General features: G+C 41.9%; 1 protein-coding gene across 1 annotated transcript; it reads left to right on the forward strand.

Annotated features, from left to right (window-relative positions):
- The first annotated feature begins 226 nt into the window (after window positions 1-226).
- Window positions 227-25,744, forward strand: mef2b (myocyte enhancer factor 2b). Its single transcript, XM_029696031.1, has 9 exons — window positions 227-527; window positions 17,202-17,285; window positions 17,400-17,603; window positions 17,917-18,051; window positions 18,313-18,502; window positions 19,393-19,538; window positions 24,293-24,404; window positions 24,487-24,595; window positions 24,950-25,744. The coding sequence occupies exons 2-9, from the start codon at window positions 17,232-17,234 to the stop codon at window positions 25,275-25,277; spliced, it is 1,278 nt and encodes a 425-aa protein (XP_029551891.1). The 5' UTR covers window positions 227-527; window positions 17,202-17,231; the 3' UTR covers window positions 25,278-25,744.
- The last annotated feature ends 919 nt before the right edge of the window (window positions 25,745-26,663 follow it).

Below are 26,663 nucleotides of genomic sequence, written 5' to 3' on the forward strand. Positions count from 1 at the left end.
CATGTCTTGTCATGTACAGTAATGTGTATGAGGAAAATATCACATCTAACAATAACATAAAAACTAAGAAGCAAGCATGTCATATTGACACAAACTATTTGGGGCATCAGTTGTGACAGCCTTCATTGAATTGTAGCCTACTTCTGTAGTCTCTCTTCAACTGAAATGTTGGCTAGCGGAGGCAGATGAGTGTACCAGCGCTAAGCCAATGGGCACAGCCGAGGGGGCGGTATATATGGTAATTTACAAATGGGCTGCAGCCAGCTGTTGCTGCCGGAGATGTGCGCGCGGTTGGAAGGAGCGCTCCTGAATCATCATCCTCGAGCATCAAGTGGACACCTCGAGCCACGGCACTGCGTATTCTATTCACTTCAACGAGGACGAAGAGCTCTTGAATAATTTTGAGACAGGAAACAAACTAGTAATATACTCTGCTGTCGTATTTCTCAGTAAATACCGGGTCAAACGCAGAGCCTACAGTAAAGAAAAAGGGAAAAACGTGACACTGGAGAAACATCAAAGAATAGGTGAGCTTAGCGCATACCTTTGTTGTTTTCTTCTGTCAAAACAACATTTAACACAGTTACTCTCCGAATTGCCTAGAATACATTTGATATTCTGAGGATACTGTAAGTTATTGCATAGTCACATGCTATTACTATGTAAGTAACTTAGATAGATACTTAGGAATGCCTAACTCTGGGACAGGGCTATTATTAACCGAGTATTTTTGAATGACGTCAGCAATTCAGTCATTATTTGGCATTCTTATTTATTATTAGCAACAACACACGCAGGCCTCACAGCTGTATTTATAGTGCTGTTGCCCAGTTGTATAATTACGTAAGACTGTCATGTGCCTGCTTATGCTGTGCTTGACACAGTATTTCACTTGATACATTTAATGGGCAATCACCAGTAGGTCTGTTTTCATTGATGGTTTCCTCTTGGTGAAAAGAGATAGATAGTTATAACCCCCGATAGGATCAAATATAGGATTTTTCAAAATGTTAGCAAGAAGCTAATAGTAGTGTTCAAGCAGTAGAAAAGTGAGATTTCATCCAATGAAACAAGTAATGGAAAAAGTAGGCCTAGACAAATGCTTGCATGATAAATAGTAATACATGTTCATTCTATAGCTGTATCCTACTGACTCATACCTCAGTCAGATCATATTTGTGTTAGAACTGAAGATGAAAGGAAAGGGATAGCAAGATGTCTGCATATTTACAGTAGTGAAACATATAATGCCCCAAGTATACCCAACAAGACATGACACTTTCAGCTAATTTATCTACACATCATAATAATGACTGATAAATATAACCTTTATAGTGTGCATAAATAATGGATATTTGGGGTGAGGGGTGTATTGTGTGTGTTGTTATTTCATTCCCATTGCATGTACAACATTTTGTTATTAAGTAATGCATATGTTATGGTGCATTTTTAAATGCTAGAGAACATTTATACACTGTTTTTTGTAAGCACTACATCTATTATAGATGATGCCAGTGGCTTAGTGGGTGTAAATTATACTTTCACAATAGGGAGGCAGGCTTTTCTATCCTGACGGAAAGATTCTCTGTGCTGCAAATATGTTAAGTGGAATCTGGTACAGTGGCTGTTTAAATGCATTTTCTTTATGTTTACACTTTAATCTCATTCAGCTTTGCAAAAATCTTAACTTGCATCAAAGCATTGCCAACAGAGAATGTGCAAACAGCAATAGAAAGGCACACATTATGTGGTTAGGATCCATAAAGAAAAACATTTAAGAATCAACAGTTTTCTGTAAAATACTGAAATATTTCCAATGCTCAATTGCAACAAATATGTGTTTATTGCATACTGAACAGTTAAAATAATGTGCATGACTTGACAACCTCTGTGCTTGTTATTCTTGTGGTCAAGTTGCTTTTCCATGGACAGCAATATGTTTATTCTGAAAGAGAGCATCTTTGACCTCTTGGTTTCATAATAAAACCACAAAACTTGGTCACTCAGTATTGAACCTGTTGCCCCTTGTGCAGTAATCATGAGTTCCTCACTGTCTCTCTCTGACGTTTTCTAAGCTGAGACATGACAGTATAGTCTTGACATGACACTATGGTCTCTGTGGTCATCAAAAATCCCAAAGCCAGTCCAGAAGAATCAGTTGTCCTACCCATAGTGTGTTTCTATTCTGTCTCAATCCAAAATATCCAGGAAATGTAATTATCTCCTGTTAAAATTAGCCAAATATTTTCACACCTCAGGTTTGCAAAGGTCCAGCCAGGGAGTGATTGAATATAACGAAGCGTATGAACTGTCTGACCCTGCTATATCACTAGATTTTAAATACACATGGGGTAAAATGTCAATTTTTCAACCATAAATCAGTCTCACAAATTTATACTGTATAAAATAATTTACATTTCTGTCTTTATCCCAGATTTCATGCAAGCCTTATTGTGTGATACATTCAGCAATAAATTAAGTGTTAACTTCATGCCTCACAAGTATTTTTTTACATTTAAAATGTTTATAATTGAGGTTTGTTGATGATAATTGTGTAGAGTCAATAAATGTTTGCGTCAGCATGGTTGCCTTGGCTTAGGGGCTTTATGTATTGGGTTATGCAAATAGGATTCCTGCCTTCTATTTTGAGACCAGGTTTCTCATCTTGCCATTGAGCTGAAATGACTGGCAGAAGCATCAACAACTAATACTGAAAAAATGTGTTGGGCTTTGGCCTGGTCAGGTGCCATATGCTCTGCTTGTATGCTTATTTCCAGCTAATATTGTATGGTAGTTGGATCATACTGTAACCTAAATCTATGCTTCTCTATTCAAAGTTATAAGCCTAAAAGGGTACATGTATGGTTATTGCAAAGAGTAAACATTAGCACGAAAGATATTTCTTTTTAATGGAATGTGCATGACACAGTTGTTATCGTCGTGTAAAGATACAGTAAGTATCAGTGTTCATAAGTAAGTGCCCATTTAACATTCACTGGAATTAACATCCAGTGTGTTAGTGAGAAGTAACGCCTCTGTAACAAGTCCCCCACTCATGAAGTAGTGCTACAGCGTTGACTGGTAATGACACAACAGTTTGTTGTTGGTGTTCACCCTGTGTTGTCTCAGTGAGACACTCAGCAATTAGTCTGTCCCTGTCTCCAGGGACTGCAGGGTGTCTTTGGGAGAGAGAGCCTGACTGTGTTAGAGGCCTACTCTGTTAGTGTGTAATGGTCTCGTTTCCACTGTCTGGCCTCTGGGAAGATGTCAGAGGAAGCTGCTCTCGGTCTCTAGGAGCTGTAGACCCTGTATGCGTGCAATTATTGCACTATTCCCTCGGAACAGCCTCAATTCATTGGGGCATGGACTCTACAAGGTGTCGAAACCGTTCCACAGGGATGCTGGCCCATGTTGACTCCCATGCTTCCCGTAGTTGTGTGAAGTTGGCTGGATGTCCATTGGGTGGTGGACCATTCTTGATACACACAGGAAACTGTTGAGCGTGAAAAATCCAGCTGCGTTGCAGTTCTTGACACAAACCAGTGCGTCTGGCACCCACTACCATACCCCATTCAAAGACACATCTTTTGTCTTGCCGATTCACCCTCTGAATGGCACATATACACAATCTATGTCTCAATTGTCTCAAGGCTTACAAATCCTTCTTCAACCAGTCTCCTCCCCTTCATCTACACTGATTGAAGTGGATTTAACAAGTGACATCAATAAAGGATCATAGCTTTCACCTGGATTCACCTTGTCAGTCTATGTCATGGAAAGAGCCAGTATCCTTAATGTTTTGTACACTCAGTGTATATCATATGTAGACTACCACAGATACAGGCCTAGGCCTGGTCCTGGTCGTAGATACCAGGATCTCTGGAGTGTCAAAAAGTGTATGTATAGGGTCTTCGGAAATTAAGACCATAAAATGTGGTCGTTAGCTCCCAAGGCAGCCAAATGTATATTCTCATCAACACTCCAATGATTTTACAGACAGGGAAACTTTTGCTAACAGCTACATTGCTGTCTTACTTGGCTGTTTTTAGCCTTTTTGAGACCTTGAGCGGCAGTTGTCATGCGGACTGCATTATCCAGAATTAGGTGACATTAGGAGTGTGAGGGTTTACTGGCTGTAGTGGTTTGAGAAACATTCAAAACCACTCTGAGAAGGCCAAGTCCTCACCGTTTAGGGGAGGTAAATGCTATATTTGTCTGGCTGTGTGAGAGGGAGGGTTGTCTGTGGTGAGAAGTTATATCTGAGAGAAAGAACTTTCTGTAAACCCCTATGTGATTAAGATCTCTGGCTTCTCTTTAGCTCAGATCTCCCACTTCCCTCTATTCTCTTAATTTACATCTGAGGTGCGATACTATCTTCTGCAGAAGAAAATGTAGGCCTGCTACACTCCAAAAAAATGCTGGGTTGTTTGGTTGACCCAACTGCTGGGTTGTTTGGTTGACCCAACTGCTGGGTTGTTTGGTTGACCCAACTGCTAGGTTGTTTGGTTGACCCAACTGCTGGGTTGTTTGGTTGACCCAACTGCTGGGTTGTTTGGTTGACCCAACTGGTGGGTTGTTTGGTTGACCCAACTGCTGGGTTGTTTGGTTGACCCAACTGCTGGGTTGTTTGGTTGACCCAACTGCTGGTTTGTTTGGTTGACCCAACTGCTGGTTTGTTTGGTTGACCCAACTGTTAGGTTGTTTGGTTGGCCCAACTGCTGGGTTGTTTGGTTGACCCAACTGCTGGGTTGTTTGGTTGACCCAACTGCTGGGTTGTTTGGTTGACCCAACTGCTGGGTTGCAGGCATTGGTTCACTTAGTTGGGTTCTTTTGTATAAAAACTGCTTGGTTATTGGTGCTGGGTTATTGAGCTATGACCCAGCGGGCCAGATCAGTAGACTAGATGCGTAGTTTAGTAGGGGCGTGGCATTTAGACATTTCTTTTTAACCACCCATGAAGGTAAATCTCATTCCTGTTCATCTGTTCTGTTGCATAGTTGTCACATGTAAAGGTTGGATATTTACATTTTTGTAGTTTCAATGATGCTTACAGAAGTGTATGAGCTTCCTGAAAGTCTATGTTAATCCCATTGTTGGGATGCAATAAGGTGGTATATCTTATTATAATATGTAATAAATAATCAAAATATTAAAGAAGAATGTGTGTAAAAAAAATAAAATGGAAAAATTGTCATTGCATTATGCAAACTTAACCTACATTTACTCTTATGGGTTGCCAATAAGAGCTTGTTGAAAGCCACGCCCCTACAAGCCACACCTCCTGAAAATACACTAAAGATTACATTAAAAAAGAAACAGCTGCTAGGTCAACCCAGCATGAGAGTAAAAAATATCCAAATGATGCTTAAATTAACCCATGTTTCGGTAATCCCAACAACCCAACATGTTGGGTTATTCACGCAACCCAACTAGCTGGGTCAAAATAAGCTGTGTTCTGTCCACTATTTAACCAGTGCTGGATTACCAAATAACCCAAATTGGGTTGTTTTTAGCCCATCAGTTTTATAGAGTGTATTCATGTACAGTGTTATGGCCTGGCTCATAGTTCGTAACAACAAAAAGAAACCACGCCTGACTTAAATGTAAAAAGTAATACTTCAACTAATAATGCAAAATACAAAAATATAACATAAGCTATGGATGTCTGTAGGATCAGTAGTGTATGCAGGGTGTTGTAAGGTGAAAACAAACTAAAAACCCAAAAGGTGGTGGAAGCCAACCTGCCAGTCAGGGAAGAGAGAGTAGAGTGTTGGCTGATGTGCTCACCCTTAATAGCCTGCAGGCCAAGCCTTCCCAGGTGCGCCACATCAACTGACAATCCTCCCAGCTCTGCCCACTGGGCTCCTGCAAAAAGCATCCCAGCAGACAGAGTGGGAGGGATGTCACAACAGTTGGTTGTATAGTGTAATGGCGCCACAGTTATTTTCATTCAGTACAATGCAAGGTGATGCAATCATAAATGGTGCAGTCATTTGGTGTGTTCTTGGTGGACGTCTTGTTTATGCAATCCAATATCAGAGCAGTTACAACTAATTTGGCCCAGTATCTGTTACTAGTACGCTGCACTATAAATGTATGAGACTTGTCTACTTTCTAATTCTGGCAGTCTTAATAAAGCGGTATTATTCGTAAAGAGTTTTCATTCATAGAACATTTTGTGAGTGCCAACGATGTATGAATTAAAACATTGATTCTTTTGCGTTTTTCAGTTTGATAGGTGAGAGTGTCTTGTCTGTAGAGGCTAAGTCCAGTGGATACTTTATAAGGTAATGATAGGTGCACAGAGGTGGATTCCTCAGAAATGCCCATAGTGCCTGTGTGCCAAGCATGGGCGAGGGGGCAGCAGGCACTCTGGGGGACTCTGGGGGTCGTGGGAACAACGGCACCATATCCGTTCACTCACAATTTGGATGTGGCCTCTAAATATAGAGGAGGTCATACATGCCCAATATGAGAGGAAAACGAGGGGAATACTCCTCTGGGCTTTGCATCAGTAGAGACGGTACAGTTCAGTCAGCTGCTTAGACAGCCTGCAACTACGGCCAATCCAGCTGAGGATAGGGATGCAGAGAGCTGCAATAGGCCTCACTTTCTGATCTCAACAATCTACTTATCTCAAGCAATAAAACACAAACATTTTGTGTGATATTTGACTGGAATTGTTATCACTTACTTTGCAGTAAGGTGCTGAATGTGATTTTTTGATCTTGATCTGTAACTTATTGGTGTGCTAACAATACAAGCATATACTGTACCTTAAAGGGCAATTCCGCAACTTTTCAACCTCAAATTCATTATCTTCAGCACCATACCAGTGTCTATAATACAGTGCATTAGAAAAGTAGTCAGACCCTTTCTATTTTTCCAAATGTTATTACATTACAGCCTTATTTTAAAATGGATGAAATATAACATTTTCCTCATCAATCTACACACAATACCCCATAATGACAAAGCGAAAACAGGTTTTATACATTTTTGCAAATGTATTAAAACTTAACAACACAAATACCTTATTTACATAAGTACTCTGACCCTTTCCTATGAGACTCGAAATTGAGCTCAGGTGCATCCTCTTTCCATTGAACATCCTTGAGATGTTCTTACAACTTGATTGGAGTCAACCTGTGGTAAATTCAATTTATTGGACATGATTTGGAAAGGCGCACACCTGTCTATATAAGGTGATGTACTGGGCCGTACGCACTACCCTCTGTAGTGCCTTACGGTCAGATGCCGAGCTCTCGATGGTGCAGCTGTAGAACATTTTGAGGATCTGGGGACCCATGCCGAATCTTTTCAGTCTCCTGAGGGGGAAAAGGTTTTGTTGTGCCCTCTTCATGGCTGTCTTGGTGTGTTTGGACCATGATAGTTTGTTGGTGATGTGGACGCCAAGGAACTTAAAACTCTCGACCCGCTCCACTACAGCCCTGTCGATGTCAATGGGGGCCTGTTCGGCCCGCCTTTTCCTGTAGTCCACCATCAGCTCCTTTGTCTTGCTCACATTGAGGGAGAGGTTGTTGTCCTGGGCACCACACTGCCAGTTCTCTGACCTCCTCGTCAGCAAACTTAATGATGGTGTTGGAGTCGTGTTTAGCCACGCAGTCGTGGGTGAACAAGGAGTACAGGAGGGAACTAAGTACACACCCCTAAGGGGCCCCAGTGTTGAGGATCAGCGTGGCCGACGTGTTGTTGCCTACCCTTACCACCTGGGGGCGGCCCGTCAGGAAGTCCAGGATCCAGTTGCTGAGGGAGGTGTTTAGTTCCAGGGTCCTTAACTTAGTAATGAAATTTGTGGGCACTATGGTGTTGAACACTGAGGTGTAGTCAATGGACAGCATTCTCACATAGGTGTTTCTTTTGTCCAGGTGTGAAAGGGTAGTGTGTAGTGCGATTGAGATTGCGTCATCTGTGGATCTGTTGGGGCGGTATGCAAATTGGAGTGGGTCTAGGGTATCCGGGAGGATGCTGTTGATGTGAGCCATGACCAGCCTTTCAAAGCAGGTGTGCCGTAGAGCTCCGAGACAGGATTGTGTCGAGGCACAGATCTGGGGAAGGGTACGGGGGAAAAAAGGCCGGCAGCATTACAGGTCCCCAAGAACACAGTGGCCTCCATCATTCTTAAATGGAAGAGGTTTGGAACCACCTAGACTCTTCCTAGAGCTGGCCGCCTGGCCAAACTGAGCAATCAGGGGAGAAGGGCCTTGGTTCAGAGAGGTGACCAAGAATCTGATGGTCACTCTGACAGAGCTACAGAGTTCCTCTGTGGAGATGAGAGAAACACAGAGAAGGACAACCATCTCTGCAGCACTCCACTAATCAGGCCTTTATGGTGACCAGACGGAAACCACTCCTCAGTAAAAGGCCCCTAAATGACAGCCCGCTTGGAGTTTGCCAAAAGGCCCCTAAAGGACTCTTAGACCATGAGAAGCAAGATTCTCTGGCCTGATGAAATCAAGATTGAACTCTTTGGACTGAATGCCAAGTGTCACATCTGGAGAAAACCTGACACTATCCTTACGGTGAAGCATGATGGTGGCAGCATTATGCTGTGGGGATGTTTTTCAGCGGCAGGGACTGGGAGACTAGTCAAGATTGAGGGAAAGATGAACGGAGCAAAGTATAGAGAGATCCTTGATGAAAACCTGCTCCAGAGCGCTCAGGACCTCAGACTGGGGTGAAGGTTTACCTTCCAACAGGACAATGACCCTAAGCACACAGTCAAGACAACGCAGGAGTGGCTTCGGGACAAGTCTCTGAATGTCCTTGTGTGGCCCAGCCAGAGCCCAGACTTGCACCCGATAGAACATCTCCGGAGAGACTTAAAAATAGCTGTGCAGCGACGCTCCCCGTCCAATCTCCCCATCCAATCTGATCTGCAGAGAAGAATGCGAGAAACTCCCCGAATACAGGTGTGCCAGGCTGTAATCGCTGCCAACGGTGCTTCAGCAATTTACTGAGTACTGGGTCTGAATACTTATATAAATGTGATATTTCAATTTTAAGTTTAACTTCTTATGGCAGGTGGGACGGTAGTGTCCCACCTGGCCAACATCCGGTGAAATTGCAGAGCGCGAAATTCACAAATACCAAATTCAAATGTTTAACATTCTTGAAAATATATGTGTTATACATCAAAATAAAGCTTAACTTCTTGTTAATCCAGCCGCTGGGGCAGATTTCAAAAAGGCTTTACGGCTAAAGCAAACCATACGATTATCTGAGGACAGCGCCCCGCATACAAACACAAGAAAATCATATTTCAACCAGGCAGGTGTGCCACAAAAGTCAGAAATAGTGATATAATTAATGCCTTACCTTTGAAGATCTTCTTATGTTGGCCCTCCAAAATGTCCCAGAAACATCACAAATGGTCCTTTTGTTCGATAATGTCCTTAATTATGTTCCAAAAATGTCCATTTATTTTGCGCGTTTGATTCAGAAATACACCGTTTTCAACTCGCCCAACATGCCTACAAAGTATCTAATACGTTACCTGTAAACTTGGTCCAAACATTTCAAACAACGTTCCTAATCCAACCTCAGCTACCCTAAAACGTAAATAATCGATAAAATTTAAGATGGAATAAACTGTTTCTATTACCGGATAAAAACAACGTGAAGCGCGCTCCAGTTCCCGCAAACAAGTCCACCTGGAGTGACACTTACAATGAATAGGACTACTTCTTCATTTCTTAACCTCTCTAGGGCCGGCGGGACGGAATTGTCCCACCTACGTAACAGCCAGTGGAATCCTGTGGCGCGTTATTCAAATAACTTAGAAATGCTATTACTTCAATTTCTCAAACATATGACTATTTTACAGCAGTTTAACCTCTATGGGACCGGCGGGACGAATTCGTCCCACCTACGTAACAGCCAGTTGAATCCTGTGGCGCGATTTTCAAAACCTTTGTAATGCTATTACTTCAATTTCTCAAACATATGACTATTTTACAGCTATTTAAAGACAAGACTCTCATTAATCTAACCACACTGTCCAAAAAGGCTTTACAACGAAAGCAAAACATTAGATTATGTCAGCAGAGTACACAGCCAGAAATAATCAGACACCCATTTTTCAAGCTAGCATATAATGTCACAAAAACCCAGAAGACAGCTAAATGCAGCACTAACCTTTGATGATCTTCATCAGATGACACACCTAGGACATTATGTTATACAATACATGCATGTCTGTTCAATCAAGTTCATATTTATATCAAAAAACAGCTTTTTACATTAGCATGTGACGTTCAGAAAAAGCATACCCCCGCAAACTTCCGGGGAATTTACTAACAATTTACTAAATTACTCACGATAAACGTTCACAAAAAGCATAACAATTATTTTAAGAATTATAGATACATTACTCCTCTATGCACTCGATATGTCCGATTTTAAAATAGCTTTTCGGATGAAGCACATTTTGCAATATTCTGAGTAGATAGCCCGGCATCACAGGGCTAGCTATTTAGACACCCACCCAGTTTAGCACTCACCAAAATCACATTTACTATAACAAAAATGGTCTTACCTTTCCTGTTCTTCGTCAGAATGCACTCCCAGGACTTCTACTTCAATAACAAATGTTGGTTTGGTCCCAAATAATCCATAGTTATGTTCAAACAGCGGCGTTTTGTTCGTGCGTTCAAGACACTATCCGAATGGTAAATAAGGGTCACGCGCACGGCGCATTTCGTGACAAAAAAATTCTAAATATTCCATTATCGTACTTCGAAGCATGTCAACCGCTGTTTAAAATCAATTTTTCTGCTATTTTTCTCGTAAAAAAGCGATAATATTCCAACCGGGAATCTGCAATTAGGTAAACAGACGAAAGAAAATAAAGCACAGGGTCGACTCGGGCAGACAGGCCACTTCCTGGTCAGAATCTTCTCAGGTTTTTGCCTGCCATATGAGTTCTGTTATACTCACAGACACCATTCAAACAGTTTTAGAAACTTTAGGGTGTTTTCTATCCAAAGCCAATAATTATATGCATATTCTAGTTACTGGGCAGGAGTAGTAACCAGATTAAATCGGGTACGTTTTTTATCCGGCCGTGTAAATACTGCCCCCTAGCCCTAGCAGGTCAAAAGAAAAACATTGAACAATTTCTAAAGACTGTTGACATCTGGTGGAAGCCATAGGAACTGCAACCAGGTTCCTAATAATAAGGGTATCCCATAGAAAACAATTGGAAAATCCTATTACGTCAATTTTCTTTTCCCCTGGATAGTTTGTCCCCGGGGTTTCGCCTGCCATATCAGTTCTATTTTACTCACAGACATTATTTGAACAGTTTTAGAAACTAGACTTATCTTATGTCTATAAATTAGAGTGTTTTCTATCCAAATCTACCAATTATATGCATATCCTAGATTCTGGGCCTGAGTAACAGGCAGTTTACTTTGGGCACGCTTTCCATCCGGAGGTGAAAATACTGCCCCCTACCCAAGAGAGGTTAATAAATTAGCAAAAATTTAATAAAAGCTGTTTTTGCTTTGTCATTATGGGGTATTTTGTGTAGATTGATGAGGATTTTTTTTCTTTTATCCATTTTAAAATAAGACTAACATAACAAAATGTGGATAAAGTCAAGGGGTCTGAATACTTTCCGAATGCACTGTATGTGAAAACGGCGTGTTTCTATGATCTGTGGTTAAAACGAAAAAAAAGGTTTCTCAGTGACATCACAGAGTAGAATTGAAAGTAAGAAAAAGAGTGATTTTCCAAATCCTGCAATGAGTTTCTCGCCAGAAAGAGGGTATTTTCTTGCTCTCCACGTCACCTCGAATCTCATAGTGTTAAAAAAAAGAGAAAAAAAAAGTTGTACGTTTTGATGACTTTTGATAACTTTATATTTTTTTTCTACAAAATGTAGAAAATCACAGTTTTTACATATATAGACACTGGTATTGTGCTGGAGATGGTTGGATTGCTCTTTAAAAAAAAAAATGTTTCAACAATTCACTTAGTTTTTTACATTTTTTACATTTTAGTCATTTAGCAGACGCTCTTATTTACTTGAAACAAATCATTTAGATCGCTTTACAGTGTTCTCATCTGTCATTCTCAGCTTTGCAAATAGGCTGCCATTGGACCCCCCCCCCCCTCCAACTGCCTGAACATGGGATAAGAGGGGGTGGTTTGCAACTTTTCCTGGTCTAAAACACACTTTTTTTATTTTGCTGTATTCCACCAGGGCCTGTGTTCTACCTTACAGGGAGCTGGCTGGTGTACACTGGTCCCGGGGTAACCCAGACTAAGGGAGTGCCAGCCCTGCATAGGCCAGCCTTGCATAGGCTAACTTTAGCCCCTATCGCCTCATCAGGGTATAAATAAATAGGCTGCCATGACGAGGGGGAAGGGTTAAAGAAAACAGATGACATTTTCCCATACTGTATGGTGGTTGGTGCTCTAATTTTGATAAGGTTGATAAGGTTGAGTGACACCACTGTGTATGGGCCTACCCTGCACAGAGACTGTTCTCTTGCTTTGTTTGCGCTTTTACATGTTATGTCTATCTCTAATAAGCTACCCAGGAAAGGGCTGAAAATAATATATTTAGCCTCAGAAATAAGGTTCATGAAATCAATAACTTGCTGACATCAGATAATATGAATATATTAGCCATTTCTGAGACTCACCTAGATAATTCATTTGATGATACAGCAGTAGCAATATAAGGATATAACATCTGTAGAAGAGACAGAAATTCTTATGGGGAGGTGTTGCTGTATATATTCAGAGCCATATCCCTGTAATGCTTAGAGAGGATCTTATGTCAAGTGTTATTGAAGTGTTGTGGTTGCCGGTCTCGCGGCACATCTAAAGCCTTTTCTTTTGGGGTGTTGCTATAGGCCACTAAGTGCTAACAGTCAGTATCTAAATAATTTGTGTGAAATGCTTGATAGTGTATGTGATGTAAACAGAGAGATCTACTTTCTTGGGGACCTGAATATTGACTGGTTTTCATCAAATTGTCAACTCAAGAGGAAGCCTCTCATTGTAACCAGTGCCTGTAATCTTGGCAAGGTTATTAACCTCTCTAGGGAGTGTGGGATGCTACCATCCCACCTGGCCAACATCCAGTGAAATTGCAGAGCGCCAAATTCAAAAACAGAAATACTCATCATAAAAATTAATAAAACATACAAGTGTTATACATCGGTTTAAAGATTAACTTCTTGTTAATCCAACCACGGTGTCAGATTTCAAAATACTTTACGGCGAAAGCAAACCATGCGATTATCTGAGAACAGCGCCCAGCAGACATTACAAACAGTAACCAGCCAAGTGGAGGAGTAACAAAATTCAGAAATAGCGATAAAATTAATCACTTACCTTTGATGATCTTCATATGGTTACACTCACAAGACTCCCAGTTACCCAATAAATGTTAGTTTTGTTCGATAAAGTCCCTCTTTATATCCAAAAACCTCCGTTATGTTAGCGCATTTTGTTCAGTAATCCACTGTCTCAAACAACATCCGGTGAAATTGCAGAGCGTGAAACTCAACAAAACAGAAATTCTCATAATAAACATACATAAAAGATACAAATGTTCTATACCAGTTTAAAGATTAACTTCTTGTTAATCCAACCGCTGTGTCAGATTTCAAAAAGACTTTACGGCGAAAGCAAACCATGCGGTTATCTGAGAACAGTGCCCAGCAGACAAATCATTACAAACAGTAACCAGCCAAGTAGAGGAGTAACAAAAGTCAGAAATAGTGATAAAATGTATCACTTACCTTTGATGATCTTCATATGGTTGCACTCCCAAGACTCCATGTTACACAATAAATGTTCGTTTTGTTCGATAAAGTCACTCTTTATATTAAAGAGGGACTTGGTGTGTTTTGTTCAGTAATCCATTGGAACAAAGCGCAGTCACAGCAGGCAGACGAAAAATCTAAAAAGTACCATAAAAGTACGTAGAAACATGTCAAACAATGTTTATAATCAATCCTCAGGTTGTTTTTGTCATAAATAATCAATCATATTTCATAACAATAGCTTCATCAACAATAGCTTCATCAATAGAAAAGGAAAAACAAGAAAGGCATGCTCCCAGTCACGCGCAGGACTCATGTCTGGAAATTTCCACTGTCCTCTCATTGAAAGTGGTGTTTCTCCCTCATTTTTCAGAGTAAAAGCCTGAAACAATGCCTAAAGACTGGCCACATGTAGTGGAAGCCATAGGGATCATGAACTGCGTCATAAGTCTTTGTATGGTGGATAGCCTTTCAATGGAAAAACAGCCATTTCAAAATAATAGCACTTCCTGGATGGATTTTCCTCAGGTTTTTGCCTGCCATATCAGTTCTGTTATACTCACATACATTATTTGAACAGTTTTGGAACCTTTAGAGTGTTTTCTATCCAAATCTACCAATTATATGCATATCCTAGCTTCTGGGCCTGAGTAGCAGGCAGTTTACTTTGGGCATGCTTTTCATCCAAAATTCTGAATGCTGCCCCCTACCCTAGTGAGGTTAATCAACCTACCAAGGTGTTTACAAACACTACAGGAACAAGATAATCCACATGTATCGATCACATTCTTACTAATTCTGTAGAACTTTGTTCTAAAGCTGTATCCGTACCCATTGGATGCACTGATCACAATATAGTGGCTATATCCAGGAAAGCCAAAGTTCCAAGAGCAGGGCCTAAAATAGCATATAAGAGATCATACAAAAGATTTTTCTGTGACTTATGTGGATGATGTTACAAATATTTGTTGGTCTGCTGTGATTACTAAGGAGCATCCAGATGCTGCACTTTATGAATTTATGAAATTGCTTCTTCCAATTGTTGATAAACATGGACCTGTTAAGAAACTGACTGTTAGAACTGTTAAGGCTCCATGGATTGATGAGGAATTGAAAAACTGTATGGTTAAAAAAGATGGGGCAAAAGGAGTGGCTAATAAGACTGGCTGCACACCTGACTGGTTGACTTACTGCAAATTGAGAAATGATGTGACTAAACTCAACAAAAAGAAGAAACTGTATTATGAAGCCAAGATCAATGATATAAAGAATGATGGAAAAAAACATTGTACTTTAAATAAAATTATGGGCAGAAAGACAAGTTCAACTCTATCTTTCATTGAATCAGATGGCTTATTCATCACAAAACCATTTAATTATTACTTAATTGGCAAAGTGGGCAAACTTAGGCAGGAAATGCAAACAACGAACAGTGAACCATGGTATTCATACATAAAAAAACAAATAATGAAAGAAAAGAATTGCAAGTTTGAATTTTGTAAAGTTAGTGTGGGAGAGGTGGAAAAATTATTGTTATCGATCAATAATGACAAACCTCCTGGCATTGACAACTTAGATGGAAAGCTGGTGATGATAGTAGCTGACTCTATAGCCACTCCTATCTGTCATATCTTTAATCTGATCCTAGAGGAATGTCTTTGTCTTCAGGCCTGGAGGGAAGCAAAAGTAATTCCACTACCCAAGAGTGGTAAAGCGGCCTTTACTGGTTCTCACAGCAGACCTATAAGCCTTCTGCCAGCTCTTAGCAAACTGTTGGAAAATGGTGTTTGACCAAATACAATGCTATTTCTCTGTAAACAAATTAACAACAGACTTTCAGCATGCTTATAGAAAAGGGCACTCAACATGTACTGCACTGACTCAAATTACTGATGATTGGTTGAAAGAAATTATTAATAAGAAGATTGTGGGAGCTGTAATGTTAGCTTTAAGTGTAGTCTTTGATATTATTGACCATAACCTGTTGTTGAAAAAACTTGTGTTATGGCTTTTCAACCTATGCCATATCTTGGATACAGAGCTATCTATCTAATAGAACTCAAAGGGTTTTCTTTAATGAAAGCTTCTCTAATGTCAAATGTAAAGTGTGTTGTACCACAGGGCAGCTCTCTAGGCCCTCCACTATTTTCAATTTTAACAATGACCTGCCACTGGCATGTGTGTCCATGTACGCTGATGATTCAACCATATACACATCAGCAACCACAGCTAATGAAGTCACTGAAACCCTTAACAAAGAGTTGCAGTCTGTTTTCAAATGGGTGGCCAGTAATAAACTGCTCCTGAACATTTCTAAAACTAAGAGCATTGTATTTGGTACAAATCATTCCCTAAGTTCTAGACCTCAGCTGAATCTGGTAATGAATGGTGTGGCTGTTGAACAAGTTGAGGAGACTAAATTAGTTGGCGTTACCTTAGATTGTAAACGGTCTTTGTCAAAAGATATAGATTAAATGGTTGTAAAGATGGGGAGAGGTCTGTCCATAATAAAGAGATGCTCTGCTTTTTTGACACCACACTCCAAAAAGCAAGTCTCTTGTTTTGTCTTATCTTGATTATTGTCTAGTCTTGGGGTCGAGTGCTGCAAGGAAAGACCTAGTTAAGCTGCAGCTGGCCTAGAACAGAGTGGCACATCTTGCTCTTCATTGTAATCAGAGGGCTGATATAAATACTATGCATGCCAGTCTCCCTTGGCTAAGAGTTGAGGAGAGACTGACTGCATCACTTCTTATTTTTGTAAGAAACATTAATGTGTTGAAAATCCCAAATTGTTTGCATAGTCAACTTACAGCTCTGACACACACACTTACCCCACAAGAGGGGGTCTTTACACAGTCCCCAAATCCAGAACAAATTCAAGAAAGTGTACAGTATTACATAGAGCCATTATTGCATGGAACTCCGTTCCATGTCATATTGCTCAAATAAACAGCAAACCTGGTTTCAAAAATGATGGCACAATGCCTCTCCCCTATTTGACCTAGATAGTTTGTGTGTATGTATTGATATGTAGGCTACGTGTGCCTTTTTTATATGTATGTAGTTCTGTCCTTGAGCTGTTCTTGTCTATTAATGTTCTTTATTATGTCATATTTCATGTTTTGTGTGGACCCCAGGAAGAGTAGTTGCCGCTTTTGAACAGCTAATGGGGATCTTAATAAAATACCAAAGTGCAGTGGTCTCAACCATATGGTTTGCTTTTTGAAAGTTTGTCAGGTTTGATTGTGTAATGGTTTGTTGATGTTGCCATGAGATCTACAAGAGATTATTTATCGCAATGGGATATCCTGGTGAAATGTTCTCTCTATTATGTGATGAAAAGGTGATGAGTTAAAATGATTTGAGTTTTGATGAAAATGTGATATTTTTTCACAGTGTAAAGCCACCTGTCAGACTGCGATCACAATGGGAAGGAAAAAAATACAAATCTCTCGTATCCTGGACCAGCGGAATAGACAGGTACAACTCTTTGATTATTTCTATCACTTTCCATCATTATTGTATTTGCCATGGTTTAGTTAAACAGTCACACATGGTAAATAATACATTGAACCTATATGTTTCTGTCCCCAGGTGACGTTCACCAAGCGTAAGTTTGGCCTGATGAAGAAGGCGTATGAGCTGAGTGTGTTGTGTGACTGTGAGATTGCCCTCATCATCTTCAACAGCACCAACCGTCTGTTCCAGTACGCCAGCACTGACATGGACAAGGTCCTACTCAAGTACACAGAGTACAGCGAGCCTCACGAGAGTAGGACCAACACAGACATAATGGAGGTATAAATACATTACTAGGTCCACACATTACTCAACATGTTCTCCTATACAGTATGTATAGTCATTTGTTATATCCAAGGTTCCAATTCCATTAATTCCCAATGAAGTTGAGATAGCTTTGATGATTAAATGCTTAAGCTAATGAAATGCTTACTTGGGCAACGCTATAAAGCATTGAAAAAACTATGTTGGTACAGCCCACTTCTGTAACATTAGGTCATCCCAAAGAGGCAATAGTATAAACAGGCTGTAGTATGTGGTATCCTTGAGGCAATGTCTGTGTGCTGCTCTTTTCTCTGTCCTGTTGCTGTAGACTCTGCGGAGGAAAGGCCTAGGTCTGGACGGGACAGAGTTGCTGGACACTGAGGAGCCCATGCAGGTGGCAGCAGAGAAGTTCGGTCCACTAAGCGAGGGCATGGACCTCTCCCTGGCCCGCCAGCGCTACTACGTAAGTACTCACACTTGTCTTATGAAACACATGCTGTCTGAGCCAAAGGCTGTAAATGGACTAAAGCTGTTTCATTGATTCATTTTATTCAGTGAAGAATGGCAGTTTGAGAAAATGATTATATTGAACGGTCGAACCATTAATTTGACTCAGTGAGCACATTTTGTACTTAAAGAGATACTTTAGCAGTACAATGCAGCTGCAATAGACCTAACTTTCTGATCTCAACTGAAACAGACACTGTCCCATATTTCTCCTCAGGCCCCCTCCCTGCTCTCACCCGAGGCCCAGTTCCTGGTGACTGCTGGCTGTGAGAATGGATACCCCAACTCGTCCAACCCCAGCCTGAGCTCCCACAGATCCCCTGCTTTCAAGCCCCTGGGCCATAGACCAGGCTCAGCCAGCCCTGCAGGGCCCCACAGCCACGCTGCCTTCATGTCTCCACACTCAGGTAAGACCTGGCCCCCTAGTTCTTCTTTGCAAACATTCCTAGAGGGTTAGAGGTACCATTCTTGTCATTGATTGCCTACAGAATGTGAGGCCACCTCAGTGCTGTGCAGCTGGCTGTTCAAACAGGAAGTGTGTGTGTGTGCATGCATACGTGCTGTGTGAAACAACCCCCCCCCCCCACGAGTGAAACTGCATCTGGAGACTGATCTTTGGTTTCTGAGCAGTGAGTGTGTTGCACCTGCTGGTCATCTCAGTTGAGCTCAACTCCACTCTTCATATTTTTTTACATTTTACATTACATTTAGCAGACGCTCTTATCCAGAGCAACTTACAGTAGTGAATGCATACATTTCATACATTTTTTTCTCTGTACTGGTCCCCCGTGGGAATCGAACCCACAACCCTGGCATTGCAAACACCATGCTCTACCAACTGAGCCACACGGGACTACTCTATAGTTAGTAGTAGGGATGCCACTCAATGGTTTGCCATCGCAACTGAACTATGTAGTCAATTAACGCTGCATTTTGAAATGCTTTACACTGTACATTATGATGTTTGTAATTTTCCCTTTATATCAATACATATCAGAGCAAAACGTATGTAAAGAAAATGCTTATTATGCTTACTGACTTAGTTGTAGTTGTAGTTATTATCAAGGTGTGAATACGTTTTTCATTATGAGGTTAACATTAACAATGTACGTTTTGGTAATCTGAAGTGCCACATGTCTATAAGAGATAAAGTTTAATCCTATAAAAGAACTTCTGTTTTACAGGTGGAGTGAGTGAGAGAGATTGAGAGAGAGTGAATGAGTGTACTGTCTGTGAGTGAAACATTATTCTACCCACATCTTGTTTCTCACTTCCTATTTGTTTTCTCTCTGTAAAGGTATTGGCTACTCCATGTTCTCCCATAGCAACCTGAGCCGGGCCTTGGAGATGAAGACTCCTCCCCCTTTGAACCTGGGCAATGACAACCGGCGGGCAGAGAGCCACCCTGGTATGGGCGGCATTCGCGCCAACCTCAACAGTGCTGTAAGGACCTCTTAAATCCTACTTGTCAGTCATAACAAGAGGTTAGCAGGAGGTTTTGCATTACTGCAGACTACAGAATATAGTTTCACTATCACTCATGGTCATTATCAAGGACCAATCAGAGAGCAAGGTTATGAGGATGTTATTATGAAGGGACCAATAACAAATACATTTTTATTTGTATTATTAGGATCCCCATTAGCGACAGCTAGTCTTACTGGGGGTTATGACAATGGGGACACATTAAAAAGCAGGGTTATGACGATGTTATTACGAAGAGACCAATCAGAGAGCAGGGTTAAGACAATGCCATTACCTGGGGACCAATTAGAGAGCAGTGTTATGATGATGTCATTATGAAGGACCAATCAGAGATCAGGGTTATGTTACGGTGACCATATTACCACCACACCTGCAGTCACGAGTCATGACAGCAGTCAAATACCATTTACATACATTTTACTCATTTAGCAGACTCTCTTATCCAGAGCGACTAACAGTACATTTACATACATTTCATGCCTTTTTTTTTGGTACTGGCCCCCTGTGGGAATCGAACCCACAACCCTGGCATTGCAAACACCATGCTCTACCAACTGAGCCACAGGGAAGACTGTAAGCATTTAGTCACGGTAGCTAGGCTTCTCCAAGCTCTGATGCTGCTGATGGTCAATAGTAGCCTACCAAACTTGATAGCTGCCTGGTACTCAGCACTCTATTGTCCCTCTAATCACTCTGACATCAATGCAAATGTATTCGAAAATCAAATCAAACACTTCATGAGAGCCCATGAGCTCATGTTGCACAACATTTCTGTAGGCTATGCAATTGCGTAAGAAAACAGAGTTTTGATGGCCTCTATTAAGGAGGATCCCATCAGTTTATTTCTCAACTTTCCTAATATTAAGCATATTGCTTCGCTTTACAACAGGTGAATAGCTTATCTGGCTGGCATGAAAATTAACCATGGAATTAAGCGTCCTACATTTGCTATTTACAGTGTATTCGGAAAGTATTCAGACCCCTTCTCCTTTTCCACATTTTGTTACGTTTACAGCCTTATTCTAAAATGGATAAAATAAAAAAGAATCCTCGTCAATCTGCACACAATGCCCCATAATGACAAAGTGAAAACCGTTTTTTAGACATTTTTTCAAATAAATTAAAAAGAAAAACTGAAATACCTTATTAACATAAGTATTCAGACCCTTTGAAGTGAGACTCGAGATTGAGCTCAGGGGCATGTTTCTACAACTTCATTGGAGTCCACCTGTGGTAAATTAAATTGATTGGACATGGGTCTGAATACTGGGTCTGAATACTTATGTTAATGGATTATTTAAAAAAATGTTTTTATACATTTGCAAAAATTTCTAAAGACGTTTTTGCTTTGTCATTATGGGGTATTTTGTTTAGATTTTAGAATAAGGCTGTAACTTAACAAAATGTGTTAAAAGTCAAGAGGTCTGAATACTTTCCGAATGCACTGTAAGGTCGTAGATGACATGTCTCTTTTTTCCCCTGCCCCTGTTCCGAGACAAGTGCATGATAATGGTCCATTCTAAATCAAAACTAATTTCACACAAATATTATTTTGTATATGTAAAGGCAAGATTAAATCAAGAATAGTCTGATGGGTGACAATGTTAGCATATCACTTGTTGAATGATATATTATCATTTGTGAATAATGTCCAGCTTGTGTGCAGTAAGGCAAGAAATCATAGTCCCACACCACATGTAGCCTAGCCCATGGACCTATATGTTTTGATAAGGTTTGTATCATAACTAAAGTGGCCAAATAACTTCTTAAAATTAAGCACATTCATTCGATTACAACTGGTGTTGCTGAGCTTATAATGTGAAGAAATAGCGTAATATTGTATCAGCATTGTAAGACAGATGTTCTAATCTGTTGCATCAGCCTATTTTAAAAGGTTTTTGATGTGAGTGGTTGTATTCATTTGGGATCTATCGCATCCCACTGTCACGCCTGCTCCCACTTCCCCTCTCTGGCGCTCGAGGGCACCAGGCTGCCCTTCATTACGTACACCTGTCACCATCCTTATGCGCATCAGCACTCTTTGGACTCACCTGGACGCCTTTACTTTGTTGATTGCCCCTTTATATCTGTCTGCTCCTCAGTTTGTTACCCGTGTCAGCATTATTGTCATTTTGTTTTCCCCTGTCCAGATGCTGTCCGTATTCTGTTCCTGTCCGTGTTTCATTAAATGTTCACTCCCTGTACTTGCTTCTTGTCTCCAGCGTCTGTCCTTACAGAATGCTGACACCACTATTTGAAGCATCAGGGAGTTCTTGTTTTTTGTTTTTGGTGGTGACCGATGGAACAGGGGGTGCCTCAGCTGGCTCGTCGGGCTTCCACGCCTTAGCTAGCTCGAGAGGTTTCCTTTCCTCGGTTGGATCTGCAGGCATCCCACGTCATGCCTCAGCCGGCTCATCAGGCTCCCATCCCACATCATGCCTCAGCCGGCCCATCAGGCTCCCATGCCCCAGCGGGATCGTCAGGCTTTCATGCCTCAGCCGGATCGTCGGGCTCCCACGCCTCAGCCGGCTTGTCCTGCTCCCACCCATCAGCCGGCTCGTCGGGCTTCTACGCCTCAGCCGGCTAGTCCAGCGCCATGCCTCGGCCAGGCCGTCAGGCTCGCCCAGGTGGGACGCAGGGTGGCGCCCCTAGAAGGGGGGTACTGTCACACCTGCTCCCGCTTCCCCTCAGGCTGTCCTTCATTACGCAGACCTGTCACCATCATTACGCACATCAAGACTCATTGGACACCTGGACTCCTTTACTTTGTTGATTGTCCCTCTATATCTGTCTGCTCTTCAGTTTTTTCCCCGTCGCATTATTTTTGTTTTGTTTTCCCCTGTCCAGACGCTGTCCGTATTCTGTTCCTGTCCGTGTTTCATTAAATGTTCACTCCCTGTACTTGCTTCTTGTCTCCACCGTCTGTCCTTACACCCACAACTGCCCCAGAATATGTTTGGAATATTTATTTCTCGCACAGAAGGACAAGTTGACCAATAGAATACGTCAACCGTTGTACTATGGTGGATACTAGATTGACATAGGCAAATGCTTTTGCTGTTCATTAGGCATACTCATCTTGTTGGCTGACGAAAAGTACATTTGTAGAGTTCTTCTAGCATCTTTAATATGTGCCTTGGAATTCGATAAGAAGAACGCGCACAGTTGCGTCCCCGATGTGTCTGTCTTCACTTGTAGCCTACTTTGGAGCTCAGATAGATGCCTGTGAGAAGAATCCGATCATGTGACGGGCATTGGCTAATAAGAATTGCGATATCTGAGAGAGCCATGTGAGTGAGAGGTGCATCGGAACATGTAGCCAGGAGAAGTGAATTATAATTGTTATATTCAGCCCAAGGGCACAATGGCCACTGGCTGCAAAAGGCATTTATTCTTTTATGGGGCATTATGGCCACACGAGGGGGTTTCTGTCAAGAAATTTGAGGCATTATCAAGTGCTTGACAAATTGTGAATGAGATACTGATGAAGTGTGTGCGGCCTGTGCAAGAAACAATGCAGAGCTCATGCCTTTCATGCAACTTTTGTCATCATTAGAGTTGCTTAATGCAGCCTTAGAATGTATTAAAAATCTAAACATATAGCTCAATGTTTGTATGACAACTAAAGTTGCATAAATAGCTCTAAATTAAGCATATAGAGGGACCTATTTCTTTGTTAACCGCTCAATACAGTATAGCCGCATGTGCGCACACCCTCAGAAATCGTTTGGAGAAAACATCCTTTCTATTTTATTCAGCTATGTTCAATTGTATTCTTCATACTATAAAATAATGGCACGGAATTCTAAGCAATTCTTGTCTGCTAAATGAACTAGTGTAGCCCACAGCCATATGGCATAGCCAGATCAACTCAGAGTATGCTATTCTGTTCTTCTGAAATATACTACATTTTCTTCATACCATGTTTGTTTAGACCTGTCTAAAATAAATAATGTATTTATTGTGATGGTGTAGGCTATATTAAATGGATTAATTTGACTTTTTAAAATGTAGATGTTCCAAAGGTCTGCATCAGTGGCTTGTAGGCTATGCGTGGAAGCCAGGAGATGCTACTAAATGTATTTATATTAATTAACGGTCAATTACCGTGAGACCGGCAGTTATTTGCTTGACAATCACCGGCTGACAAAATTAAATGACTGCCACAGCCCCAGTTATGATGACGTCCTAATGATAATGTCATAATGAAGGGACCGATCAGAGAGCAGAGTGAGGACGATGTCATTATGATGATGTCATTATGAAGAGACCAATCAGAGATTAGGGTAATGACGATGTCATTACGAAAGGCCAATCAGAGGACCAACCACACTCACACTTGTACACTATAATTCTCACTCTCACACTTACTCACATGGCCTGTATTTAAGCAATAAGGCCTGAGGGGGTGTGGTATATGTCCAATATACCACGGCTAAGGGTTGTTCTTTTGTAAGATGCAACGCGGAGTGCCTGGTCACAGCCCTTAGCTGTGGTATGTTGGCCATATACCACAAACCCCTGAGGTGCCTTATTGCTATTATAAACTGGTTACCAACATAATAAGAGCAGTAAAAATAAATGGTTTGTCATACCCATGATATACGGTCTGATATACCACAGCTTTTAGTCAATCAGCATTCAGGGCTCGAACCACCCAGTTTATAATGTTTTGAACCGAGTAACTGCTTCTCTCTCCATGTAATGTTCAGAGAGGCATACTGTACCAGGGCATGCACCCAGGGAACCACATGCTGACCTTGGGGAAGGCAGGTCTGCTGGGCCACAGTCTTGGGGGCTACGGCCTCTCTGCTGGACCATCTGGTAAGACTGCAGCTCTGCTCTTCTGACATCTGTATGTGCTTCTTAGTTAGTGATATAAAATAATCATTCTCCTCTGTCTCAGACTACAGCCACCCAGGTTTCTCCCATGCTGTGAGTCTACAGCGTGGTACAGTGAACCCGTGGCAGACAGCACAACAGCAGGAGCAACATGTACCCCACCTCAGCCCAACGTAAGACCACTGATATGAAACCTTACTCAATTACTAAGTATAAACATTGAACAAGGATGGACCATGATACTGTTGTGATGAGTCTTCTAGTGCCCTTTATAGGAAAAATAGCATGTGGGGATTTATTTCATGCTCTATGTCCCTCAAACTCAACTTTTGACCTCAAAGCCAGTTCCACTGCGTTTTTTCAGTGTTCCCCTCTAATCAGGGACTAATTTAGACCTGGGTGCAATTAATTATCAGGTTAGAACAGAAAACCAGCATGCCTCGGACTTCGAAGGGTATGAGTTGAATACCCCGCTCTATGTGATGCATATTCTCTTCCCTTTTCTCTGTCTGCTTGCTGTGTACCAGGATGTCCAGCGGAGGGTGCTCTTTCCCCTCTCAGGCCTCCACCCCCACCACTCCTCCTCACCCCTCCCTCAACCTCAGTATCAAATCAGAGCGAGCCTCCCCAGAGCGCATATGCTCTGCGACCTCTCCGCCGCTCCACCATCTGAGGCAGCACTCTCCAATAAGCACCCCCGATTCTGCTCGCCACACCCCCCAGGAACCTTACCCAGCCAATGAGAGAGAGGAATTCCCCAAAGGAGGTTTTCCCTACCCGGCTCAGCAAGGGGCAGAGGAGAAAGGGGGGCTGCCCCTGAGGCAATTAGAAATGAGCGATGGGTGGCAGAGATAGCTGGCAGCGACTACCACACACCACCCACCCTCCTTCAAGCCAAGCCAAGCCTGCCACATGGTTGCCCACTCACAGAGAGAGGAGGATGGGGAGATGAGGTTCATTCATTCACATCATACCAGAGGAAAGAAAGACCCCCCTTAGAGCTGGGCTGGACTCTCCCTTGTGGGTGATGAACATGTGTCACTGCCTCTCTGATCCTGATCCTGATACATAGTCTGGGTGTGTTGTTGTTGGGTTTTGTTGGTTTGTCTGTGTGTTGGGGTCAGAGGGTATGTCAAACCACACATCAGTGTGGTTCTCTCATCCTGTTTGAGCTACGGAGCAGAGGGTGAGGGAGTATGAGTCATTAGGCCATGTTCTTAGAGCACCGTGTTTCAGAGTAGTACTTTACATTCAGGTCCCCAGTTACAGTGCCTTCGGAAAGTATTCAGACCCCTTGACTTTTTCCACATTTTGTTAGATTACAGTCTTATTATTATTACAGCCTCGAGTCTTCTTGGGTATGACGCTACAAGCTTGACACACCTGTATTTGGGGAGTTTCTCCCATTCTTATCTGCAGATCCTCTCAATATCTGTCAGGTTGGATGGGGAGCGTTGCTGCACAGCTATTTTCAGGTCTCTCCAAAAATGCTAGATCGGGTTCAAGTCCAGGCTCTGGCTGGGACACTCAAGGACATTCAGAGACTTGTCCAAAAACACTCCTGCATTGTGTTGGCTGTGTGCTTAGGATCGTTGTCCTGTTGGAAAGTGAACCTTCAACCCAGTCTGAGGTCCTGAGTGCTCTGGAGCAGGCTTTCATCAAGGATCTCGCTGTACTTTGCTCTGTTCATCTTTGCCTCGATCCTGACTCGTCTCTCAGTCCCTGCCGCTGAGAAACATCCCAACAGCATGATTCTGCCACCACCATGCTTCACTGTAGGAATGGTGCTAGGTTTCCTCCAGACGTGACGCTTGGCATTCAGGCCAAAGTGTTCAATCTTGTTTTCATCAGACCAGAGAATCTTGTTTCTCATGGTCTGAGAGTCTTTAGGTGCCTTTTGGCAAACTTCAAGCGGACTGTCATGTGCATTTTACTGAGGAGTGGCTTCCATCTGGCCACTCTACCATAAAGGCCTGATTGGTGGAGTGCTGCAGAGATGGTTGTCCTCCTTGAAGGTTCTCCCAACTCCAGAGGAACTCTCTAGCTCTATCAGAGTGATTATCGGGTTCTTGGTCACCTCCCTGACCAAGGCCCTTCTCCCCCAATTGCTCAGTTTGGCCAGGCGGCCAGCTCAGGGAAGAGTCTTGGTGGTTCCAAACTTCTTCCGCTTAAGAATGATGGAGGCCACTGTGTTCTTGGGGACCTTTAATGCTGCAGACATTTTTTTGTACCCTTCCCCAG

This window comes from Salmo trutta, chromosome 17 (genome assembly GCF_901001165.1).
Source record: "Salmo trutta chromosome 17, fSalTru1.1, whole genome shotgun sequence".
Taxonomy (NCBI): domain Eukaryota; kingdom Metazoa; phylum Chordata; class Actinopteri; order Salmoniformes; family Salmonidae; genus Salmo; species Salmo trutta.

What these genes read in the sequence shown, in the direction of transcription:
- mef2b (XM_029696031.1), top strand. Translation starts at nt 17,232, where the DNA reads ATGGGAAGGAAAAAAATACAAATCTCTCGTATCCTGGACCAGCGGAAT. An exon ending in TGGCCCGCCAGCGCTACTAC is followed by an intron (nt 18,052 to 18,312) that starts GTAAGTACTCAC and finishes ATTTCTCCTCAG; the next exon opens with GCCCCCTCCCTGCTCTCACC. An exon ending in CCTCTCTGCTGGACCATCTG is followed by an intron (nt 24,405 to 24,486) that starts GTAAGACTGCAG and finishes CCTCTGTCTCAG; the next exon opens with ACTACAGCCACCCAGGTTTC.